Consider the following 11,201-nt stretch of genomic DNA (forward strand, 5'->3'; position numbering starts at 1 on the left):
TAACGAAGGTTTTCAGCTCTTTAACGAAGGGAAATCCCTTCGTTAAAGATGTAATTTCTTGTAGTGATGAGTGTTGGAAATAGGGACCTCTCCACTGTCTCTGGCCTTGAAATTATTGACCCTCTGATGTCCTCGAAACATCTGTTGTTGTATGGGAAGTGATGGCCTCAACTGTTGTCCACTCTGTCTAGTCTGGCCTGTTGGCACTATCACTCTACCTGAAGTTCCTCCTGAAACTCCTCTACTAGGACAAGTGGTGAGTTGATGATCTGTCGCGCCACATGCTATGCACAAGTCGTTAGCTCTCCTGCAGTCCTTCATCAAGTGCCCCGACTTACTACAAAAATAACAAACATGTTGGTTGGATATGGAGCTGGTCTCGAAGTCCCTGTCTATTGGCACTTGGCTGGTGCTCCTCTCATTTGAGGCTTTTGTTGGTTCCCTCCCGAGGTCTATCTTGTAGGGCACTTGTTTGCCCCTCTCCTTACAAAGACGACGTCCTCGTTATCACGTCATGATAATTGACACATCTCAGTATTACTGTCAGGCGATGTAGACTTTAGAGATGGCTCCTACGGGCTCTAGAGGTGGCTCCCACCGCATCCACACGGTGTAGCATTTAGCCCCGTATAACACTTAGCTCTACACTTCCGGGTGATAATTGCTCTGATATCATTTTGTCACGCACGGGCCACGGTCCCGTTGGCACGCACAAGCTATGGGACCTACCGAGAGCAACTTGATGTTGGTTAAATTCCACTGTCAAAATGTTAACACTAGTTGTTCTTGGGTCTTGGACTTCTGTATTTAAGCCACTAATAATTTTTTACACTAGTTAATGTGGGACTAAAGTGTGGGTGTCACAGGTGCGCAAACCTCTGAGGAGTCAAAAAACTCCCAACAAACATGAAAAATGAAGGAATTGTGTGCGTGCAAGTGTATGTGGCAGGTATAAAGAAAAGATAAAATCTAAAATAAATGTGACTAAAAGAAATACTACCTGTAGATATTGCGAATACATCTATCACAAAGCATATAAGCACGTTATTCTTCTTTTACATGTTATTTGAATTAGAAGAGAATAATATCATGTATATAAATCGATTTCCTATAACACGTCCTTGAAACACGGCTTCAAGTTAGGTATTGACCATTGGCCCTTGTATATATAATTCAAGATATCAGGAATGCGCATGAGCCCACTTATATACATTTCATATTCTCCGTCCTTGTATATATAATTCAAGATATCAGGAATGCGCATGAGCCCACTTATATACATTTCATATTCTCCGTCCAATTCCCTTTTTATTAAATCTCATATTTGTTTGTTTAATTTAAGTGACTGTGCATGAAATGTTGTGCACTAACCACAGAGTTTTTAAATCTCATATTTGTTTGTTTAATTTAAGTGACTGTGCATGAAATGTTGTGCACTAACCACAGAGTTTTTGTGAAACGACTTTCGTAAAATTATGAAAAATAAACATGGTTCAGAACATGTCTTAACAAGATAAATGCATTGTCTAGTCGATGCTCCAATAGTAATAGCCAAGGAAAATCTCATATCGGGTTATCGATATAGAGAGCATAGCTATGCTATGGAAAGCACGTTTATAAATCATATTTTTGACGGAAATCATCTTCATGCACAACAAACCTTATCGGATGTCACTAGGTGATCAACTACATGACATTAAAAAAAGTCAAAAGATTTGAACTCGTGACCCTTATGATAGCAACCAAGTCCATTAACCACTATACCCAATATTTCTATTTGGTTGTAGTTTGAAAAAAATAACATATGTAACTAATAAATATTATCATCATTTACGGCAGAAGAAAAAAAGTTTATTTATCATTTACTGTAGTTATAATACACTTATAACATTAAGAATGCACTAAAACAACTAAAAACACAGAGGAAACTATCACAAATAATTATTTTGATGCTAAAAGATTTATGGACTAACTTTAAAAACAAAAGAGTTGAATATCTACCTCATATTTGTATAAGATAAGTTTGCATATAAAAGCATTTACTTGTTAAATGATGGAAATAATTAAAGTAGTTAAAACATCTTGTATTACATATTATTTACATAAACCATATATATAATAGACTGAAGGCTCTGTTCATGTCTAAAAGATATTATTGAAAATGATTGTTACAAAAAAACTATTTACAGGTAAATAGCGGTTTATATATACACTAACATTCAAGACCTCCAAAAACCTGAAATATAATAATTACACAAACGAGGGGAAAAAATCTATATGCATGACCGCATATAGCTGTATAGAGGCGTAACAAACCAAAGGTAGAAATAGTTAGTTATAGAGTTTCATTTATTTACAGCTCATGCCATTAACGTTCTTGGAGTGACATAAACTTCAATTCTATTTATAGCTCATGCCATCTTCACCTATTTACAACTTATGTCATCTTCACCTAAATAATCTCTTAACTTAAATCCAATGAAACAAGCCATTATACCTTGATAAACATAACTATTCTGTGATTTATTAATCGTGTGCTGAAAGATTAGAGAAACAATCTTTAATACTGAAGATCACCTAAATAATCTCTTAACTTAAATCCAATGAAACAAGCCATTATACCTTGATAAACATAACTAATCTGTGATTTATTAATCGTGTGCTAAAAGATTAGAGAAACAATCTTTAATACTAAAGATCAGGATCAAACGAATAAGATATGAAGTTGATTTAGAAGAATGAAACTTATAGGATTCGTAAAACAAGCAAGGAGATGAACACTTGGAACTAATGAAATATCTATGACTGTGAAATTTGACACCGTGGCGAAAACTTCCATATATGTCGAACGTGTAACCATCGGAATCAAAAACTAGCTAGTGCAGATCATTTGTAAACATAATCATAAAACTAATGAGAGATACAAATCACAAAATCATGTCAAATCGTTGAAGTTTCCTAGAAATATCGATATGCAAAGCAACTACAGAAAGCCTCAATTAACCCTAAATCTCAAATTTCATACTACCTAACAAAACAAGAAAAAAAAGAAACAAGGAAAAACAGCTAGAAAGATGCTTGCCAATTTGCCTAGTAATGGGTCAGAACACCAACCCAAGAAAAATTCCAAATCAAATGTCCTTCTTCTCTCTTCAACTATAACCGATGCCATCTCTCCTTCTTTTTCTTCTCCTTTTTTTTTCCAGACGGGTGTAGAGAATCGGTAGAGAAAAGAAAAGGTTTTGAAGGAGAGTTTATGAAATAGAGTGTTTGTGGAAAAATTTGCAGTAAAAGAAATAAAGGAAAATTGATTTGTATTCCTTTAATCTCGATTACAATTGGATTTTCTGATTACAAAAGAGAGGAGAATTAATCTGGATTCTCCCCTTTGTTTAATTCTGAGTTCTTCACGGTGGCGATGGAGTGCCTCCCTCAAATGCTCGCGTCGAGTTTGCTCTCCGTTGACGATCCGTACGTCTTTATTCACTGGAACATGGTCTTCTCCTTACGATTTGACGCTGTGGAGAACTTGCAAAGCAAGTTTTAGAACTCTTGATGAGTTGATTGATCTTAACCGTAATTGGTTAGACAAACCAATGATCTCTTCTTTGCTGCCCAGGAGAAGGATCCAAAAGCTAGCCAAGGATCTCTTTTTTGCTGCCCAAAAAGAAAGATCAAAGATCCAGCCCTGAACTAAGCTGATTTCTTAGTTATTTATAGGGGATTAAGGGGTGTAACTGCCCCCTTAATTCGCTCCTCCGTGGGGCTAATGGGGTGTAACCGCCCCTTAAATCACTCCTGAATAGAGTTGTGATCCCCTCAGATCGTGGGAAACGGTTTTGAAACCGTTTAGCTCGTGTTTGAACGAGTCAAACACAAAATCCGCATTCTGGCGTGAATTCTGCGTCTAAACGCAGTGTCTGAAAGCTTGAACGCGGCATTTGGAAGCTCGGACGCAGCGTCTGGAAGCTCATTTGCAGCGTCTGGAAGCTACGTTGGCAGCTTGTTAGAAGCTGCGTTTGGTAGCTTGGAAGCTGCATTTGGCAGCGGATAGAAGCTGCATTTGGCAGTGGATGGAAGCTGCGTTGGCAGCTTTCGGAGGCTGCGTTTGCGGCCGAACATGAACTGTGTTGGCAGCTGGATCTGAGCTATGTTTGTAGCATTTGGAGCTGAATGTGAGCTTCATTTGCACTGTGTCAGCGGCTGTGAACGCGATGTGTCTTGATGCTGGTACACGGGGAGGACTTCCGTGTCTTAGTTTGAAGAGACCGTCGATTTGTAGTCTCTTTCTGTCAAAGCATTTCAAAGATCGTCATTTTGTAATCTTTGCTTTAGCTCTTTGATATGTGAGAGTCGTCAAATTGTAACTCTTGATGTTGATTGTGAAGGCTGTTGATTAGAGCTTTCATCAGTTGTTGTGAAGATCGTCAGATTGTAACCTTCATCGATCTACGTGAAAGTCTTTAAATTATAGTCTTCTGGAAGCCGTCGAATTATAACTTCCATCATTGGTATTTGATGGGGATCAGCTATCTGTTGTGATTTTTAGACAGCCTACATAGAGATAAGATTAGTTAGAGATTTCCCAAGATTTGAGGGATTTAGTTTCCGATTTGTTTTTCTTTCCATAGAGATAAGATTAGTTAGAGATTTCCCAAGATTTGAGGGATTTAGTTTCCGATTTGTTTTTCTTTCCCGGTAGTTTCCCCACTTCATGAGGTATTCCCGCAATAGAGGATTTGGGCAGTTACTTTTGGGGAGCTTGGGTTTTTCTTGTTTTTTCTTTTTTTTCTTCCTTTAAAGCTATCTGGGCCTTTTAAAAAAAATTTAGTAAGTAGATGGGCCTAGGAATCAAGCTTGTCATAAGAAAAATAATTGTGGGCCTTGGCTTAAGTAGGCTATACATGTATGTATGTATGTATATGTATATGTATACACACATACACACACATGTATATGTCTGTATCATACTCCCTTTAAAAGCATGAGTTTGGGAAACACTTTCCACGGTCAATATTACACTTTACTAATTTGAATATTTTATTTACGTTTTAATCTAATCTAATCATACTTATATCCTAACCTAATTCCCCATGGACAAACTATATCTCAACAATTTAAAAAAAAAATAAAGTACATGAAACAACTTCACGATATTAGTTTATTAAGGTAAGGAAATCATACATAACTAACATACTTTAATGCATGAAGTATTAATTCACGATATTAGTTTATTAAGGTAAGGAAATCATACATAACTAACATACTTTAATGCATGAAGTATTAAAAAATCAAAAATTTTCAAAAATTGCCGGAAATCATACATAACTAACATACTTTAATGCATGAAGTATTAAAAAATCAAAAATTTTCAAAAATTGCCAAATACCCTTTAAAGTTTAAAATTACACAAAAACATTAACATTTCAAAACTTAAAATAACAAACATGATATCTGGAATCTTACTTGGCTAACATACTTTAATGCATGAAGCGTTATGAAAAAGCTAAAAAGTTCCAAATTTTACACAAAATATCCTCAAAAGTTTAAAATTACACAAAACACTGTGACATTTAAAAACTTTAAATGATAAACATGAAATTTGGATATTAATAGCAACCTTCACCGAGTTTAAAATTTGCAATAAACACCCTCAATATTTAAAAATTATAGAAACATCCTCAAAAGTTTAAATTATAAAAAAGTCTTGTGCTTTTCTGTCAAATTCTTATAGAATATATCATCTTTTATTTTCTTCTAAGGCTCCTCTCTTAGTTGAGGTGAGTGGTGTAGGGCTGCTTCTTGGTTGCATGATATTAAACTATATCGCGAAAAAAAAGGGTGAATCTCCTACAAAGCCTGGCTTTTGAAGATTTGTGCATAATTTTCTGCTAGGAATTATGGACCAGCTTAGATAGTTGTTTTAAGGTTGAAACTGGTTACAAATTTGACTCGATTCCATGGAGACTTGTGCTCTAAATGGACCTCCTTTTGTGGTATAGGCTAGCTTTTTCTGACAAGGAGGCTCCTTTCTGTAAATAATAAACCTTTCCTGTGTTCTTAAGTTACTAATTGTAACGTACAAACTTTGTTTCATAGGTTCCCCAATGGCTTGTTAGGTGCACTCTCTAGGCACTAGTATGCATGTCTTAGAAAACTCTTCAATATGCCTCTTTTGCTAATCCTCTTCAATAGTTATCGACATAAATATTGTACTTAAACTATCTCTAGATTATGGATATAGCTCGAAAATTTGAAGTTTGCATTAGTTTTAAAGCTTAGTTAAACTTGTTATGTTTTCCCTGCTTAGGATTTATCCAGTTAGTAGACTCAAATATCTTTTTGTAAATACTTTGATAAAACTATTTTGGTCATGTTCCCAAGTAATTGACCCTTATGAGTGTAACATTACTGTTTTTTGTAACATCTACAGCAATCATAGTACCACGCTTGGTGCATACTACCACGCTTGGTGCTTACTACTGCCCTCAACAATACAATTGTTAATTCATATGCCAACAAATATCCCTTCTATTATCTCTTTATTCATCTCCTCTGATCCTTTATTACATGTCCATGCCCTTCTCTATTTTCATTTCTCATCGTCTCTTTTTAGCCCTCCTTCATTGGCCTTACAGCTAGGCATTGAGCTTGCAATGATACGACTCTACCATAATTAAATCCTTCTCATCTCTCTCTCTCTCTCTCTCCCTCTCTCTCTCTCTCTCTCTCTCAATTTCCTAGTCCATTCTTCATTCGTTCGTATGTTTGAGTAACCATTGTTTTCTTCTTCTAGCACAGTTTTCAGGAGAACTGACACAATAAAAGGACAGGTTAACATTGTTGTTCATGTTTGTATAACTTACACTGCTAAAAAACTGGGCATCCTAGACGGAAAAATCCGTCTAGGATACACAGAATTCCGTCTAGGATGTGTATCCTAGACGGAATTCCGTCTAGAATATCCGTCTAGTTTATTTCCGTCTAGGATGTAGTATTCTAGACGGAAATTCCGTCTAGAATACATCCTAGACGGAATATTCTAGACGGAATTCAAAACCGTCTAGAATACATCCTAGACGGATTATTCTAGACGGAATTTCCGTCTAGAATAATGCATTCTAGATGGAAAATATTTCCGTCTAGAATGAGTATTCTAGACGGAAATTTCCGTCTAGAATACTCATTCTAGACGGAAATTGATTTTTTTAATTTTTTTTATTTTAAAAAAGGTATTCTAGACTGAATTTGAGCATCCAGAATAATTATTCTAGACGGAAATTCCGTCTAGAATAGTCATTCTAGACGGAATTAATTTTTTTATTTTTTTCCATTAAAATGGCATCCTAGACGGAATTTGAGCATTCTAGACGGAATTTCCGTCTAGAATGCTTTGCCACAGTAGTTTTTTTTTTTTTTTTTGCAGAATCTACTTTAGGTTTATGTACACAATATTAAATAACAAAAAATTATATTCATATCCAACACAATCTAATTATATTCTAATATCAAATCTCATTATATTCAAATAATACATTCACCAAAATAGTAGAGAGATACATAAATTGTTTACAAACTTTAACATAAATTAATTACAATGACTATGACACTACAGAAGCTTTTTCAACTCCTTCCCTATACATTTACTCAAGCCCTCTTCTTCTCCTTCATCTTCTTCCTCATCACCCTGAGTGTAACATAAGGACACAAGCAAACAAGAAATATCAGGAAATATCAGGAACCCGAATGGTTCGGTTCCTGATATATCTAGTTTTAACAAAGAAAACCAAGGAGAATTCGAGCATCTGTGTATCTAGTTTTAACAAAGAAGATGTGTGTGTGTGTATGCATACTAAATAGTTTAGAGATCGGGGGACTGACGAACCTTAAAATAAATCTCCAATTCAAATGATGGATTAGTGAATGGAAAGTAAGTGTCAACCCAGCGCATTTCCACCTCACCTGTACATGACATACATTAAAGATCTAAGGCCAAGTATAAGTTGCATCTATGCCAGAACCCACCCAATCATCTGGTGAGAAAACTCGAACTCCTTCCATCTATTTACTTAGACAACCATTAAAATTTAAGAAGAAAAAAGAAAGAAAGAATGCCAGGAACAAAAACTAAAGCAGAATTATTCAAAGACAGCTACAAGAACTAGAGCTGGTGTGGAACCTGATGGAATACAGGATAGTGAGTTGAATCAATTGAATCCCTACGATAGACATCTCCAGTTACGAGAAAATGAGTATGGCCCTTCCTTAATAATTCTGCCTGGTGAGCACTTGTATGGCACCTCAAGACATGTTGGGAATCAACATAATACGTATCATTATAACTCCTGGTTACATGATCAGCAAGGAACCAATACATCGTCAAAATTCTGCAAAAAGTAATGCTTTGCATCACTATAATAAAAATGCAGTGGATGAAGTCCATGAAAGAAACTAGGAAAATTCATAACTTGATAAGAAGAGGCAACAAAAGAAATGTTGACAAAGAAAAAAGGACATAAATCACGCTGATTATTGCTCAAGAAGTTATGAGCAAAATAAATGTATGCATAATGTTCACATCCTCATTTATGTAGAGGTGGGGAAGTGATGACAGTTTCAAGACCTTCATGATGTTGCAAAATATAATTTCTTACTCGAGGAACCAAAATCTGAAATGTTTAGATTTTTTGGATGCAATTCAACAATAAATGAAATGTGCAGTGATCAAATCAAAAGTAACAGATTCTGGAAGAATATGTAAAGATCAGTGCATATAAGAGTTGTACTTAAGGATATGATACTCAAGTTTCATAAATTGACTAAATTGTCTAGAAAAGTATCATGATACGTAGCAATAAAGCATACTTGTGCATGATATATCATCTTGAACTCATAATGTCTTCTTGAGTATCATGTTTCACAGTTTCAGTCTCGTGGCATGAACTTTTGAGTTATAGAAAGATGCTCTAGAAGGTTAACATCAATTAGTTGTCTTCTAAAATAATATATTGGACTTAACTATATATATCATAATAGAATAAGACTTAATTGTTAAGGATTCTGCCAATGCATGTTTTTCACTAACAACTACCAAGTATCTGATGTAGAATATAATGGAGTATTTGCCTGAAATCTGGATGCAAACGAGTCATTGAGGGTGCATATATGAGAAATCACTACATCGAGACTGAAAAGTGTATCAATTGTCATGTCAATATATTATTAAATTCAAAAATTCTAGAACTAAATCATGGACGACGTTAAAAGGAGGGTCATTAATGAAGATATTAATATATGAAGATCAAGGAAAGGCCAGTCATCTAGCATTTTATTTGAAGTAATTGAAGAAGGAAACCTTCAGTTGAACTGTAAACTAAAGTTAATTCTACATAATTAGTTAATAGACCACACGGACAAAGATGGCCGCATGACGTGGGATTGGAATATGATTTTGGATTGAAGTTAAATGGAAAAACAGAAGAATTGTCAAATTTTACTTGGATAGAATGTGAATGATTTTCTGCTAAAGGAATTCGATGCACTCTAACTATAATTATGTAAAAACAAACTCAAAAAAGTAAATGAATGGAAGAAACTAAAAAAACTGAACAAAAGGGGATTGCCTTAATCTGTAATGTTCATCAAATTCAAATGAATTTTTAAGGATTGAACTAGCAATTACAACTTGAGAACATTTATAGAAAAATGTAATATTTTCTAAAAATCAGGTTGATTAATAATTCATTTGAAGTTCTGATGATGACAGATGGAAAGTTACTAGACAAGAATGTCTTTGTCCGTTATGAAAGTTGGAATACAATAGAACTATGCTCAATCATTGTTGACCTCACCATTTCTGAGACTTTCAACAATTCCGAGATAAATATAAACCCAAATAATGAAGTTCCGATTATGACAAAATAGAAAGTTGCCAGACAATAAGGTCTTTGTCCATGATCAAAGTTGGAGTAGAGTAGAACTATGCTCAACCAAAATTTTCAGCTCACAATTTCTGAGACTTTCAACAGTTTTGAGATAAACCTAAACGACGAAGTTTGATGTTGTCCAAGTCAGCAAACCACACATAAATGAAGTGCACAAGTAAATTCCAAAGCAATAGCTGATGCTTAAGTAACAAAAAACACCTTAAATAAGATGCCACCAGCTACATTCTGGAAAAAGAGTGGAAGTATTCATAAACTCAAAGTAAATTCATTTTCCAGTGTGATTACTTCTTAATTTCTGTTCCAATTAAGATAGCTCAATAGATATTTCAAACAGAAATTTCCTACCTCTGTCACTGAAACAATAGGGCACAAATAAAGAGCACCAAACCACCAAAGGGTGTTATTAAGTGAGGGGCTCTAATCATTAAGCTTCTGATGAAATAAATCTTTACTTAAATAGTATTCATGTTCATTTTTTATATTGTGTAGGTATCCTGGCAGTACTAATGTGAAGAACAATGCCATGGCTGCTAACATTGCTCAAGAAGATCAAGCAATAAAGAAGCAAAAACTTGATGGTGGTAGATCAAGACGGGTGGCTGTTTTCGTCATTGCAATGAACATTCCTTTTAATATTTTTTCATTTAAGCTTCTTCTTGATGAAAATCTCATTATTCGTTCACTATTACCAGATACTCAATGTGAATACTAGAGTACTCCTTCACAAGTCAAAACCAGATCCAGGTTGTGGCACAAATGTATTTGCTTCACACAAGGTATTGTTTATAGGGTTTTTTATTTCTAGGCTCATTTGTTTACTCATCTTTACCTCTAAGCCCAATAACTATTCTTTGTATTCTTAAACCCAAGTTTCTTTTTGTTTTTGCCTTTAAACCCAATTTCTAAAATACTGTATATACAACACTGGTATTCATACCCAAACATGATAAAAACCCTAAAATACCCTTCAATACCCTCACTTAAACCAGACCCCCTCTCTCTCTCTCTTTCCTCATTTTCCTTCTTCCTCAGGTCTTCGTCTTCCTCCTTCTTTAAGGCTTTGTCTTCCTCCTCCGATCCCACCTCTCATGCCCCCTCCAAGAAATCGAAGAAGAAAGGAAGAAAGGCCCATGATTTTAGTGCTTGATGTCTTGAAAAGGCCCACGACGGATCTCGAGGCAGCCGGACACACCTCCACCCTCTCCAACGAGACACTACAATTCTTCAACGATCAACAAGATGCTTGATGATTTT

General features: G+C 35.2%; 1 protein-coding gene and 1 long non-coding RNA gene across 3 annotated transcripts; one reads left to right on the top strand and one right to left on the bottom strand.

Moving 5' to 3' along the window:
- LOC109850797 (phenylalanine--tRNA ligase, chloroplastic/mitochondrial-like) lies at positions 7,584–10,324 on the bottom strand. Of its 2 annotated transcripts, none has more exons than XM_020420867.1 (4): positions 10,293–10,324; positions 8,180–8,387; positions 7,886–7,962; positions 7,584–7,687 (listed from the first exon to the last, which is right to left on the bottom strand). In XM_020420867.1, the coding sequence occupies exons 2-4, from the start codon at positions 8,375–8,377 to the stop codon at positions 7,648–7,650; spliced, it is 315 nt and encodes a 104-aa protein (XP_020276456.1). In that variant the 5' UTR covers positions 8,378–8,387; positions 10,293–10,324; the 3' UTR covers positions 7,584–7,647. The 2 variants fall into 2 exon arrangements, 1 of the variants encoding a protein (XP_020276456.1); XR_002249551.1 differs by having other exon boundaries at positions 7,592–7,758.
- Positions 10,323–10,724, top strand: LOC109850798. The gene is made up of 3 exons (XR_002249552.1): positions 10,323–10,354; positions 10,437–10,542; positions 10,640–10,724. It is a non-coding gene; the product is annotated as an uncharacterized LOC109850798 (long non-coding RNA).

Source organism: Asparagus officinalis, chromosome 7, assembly GCF_001876935.1.
Source record: "Asparagus officinalis chromosome 7, Aspof.V1, whole genome shotgun sequence".
Classification (NCBI taxonomy): domain Eukaryota; kingdom Viridiplantae; phylum Streptophyta; class Magnoliopsida; order Asparagales; family Asparagaceae; genus Asparagus; species Asparagus officinalis.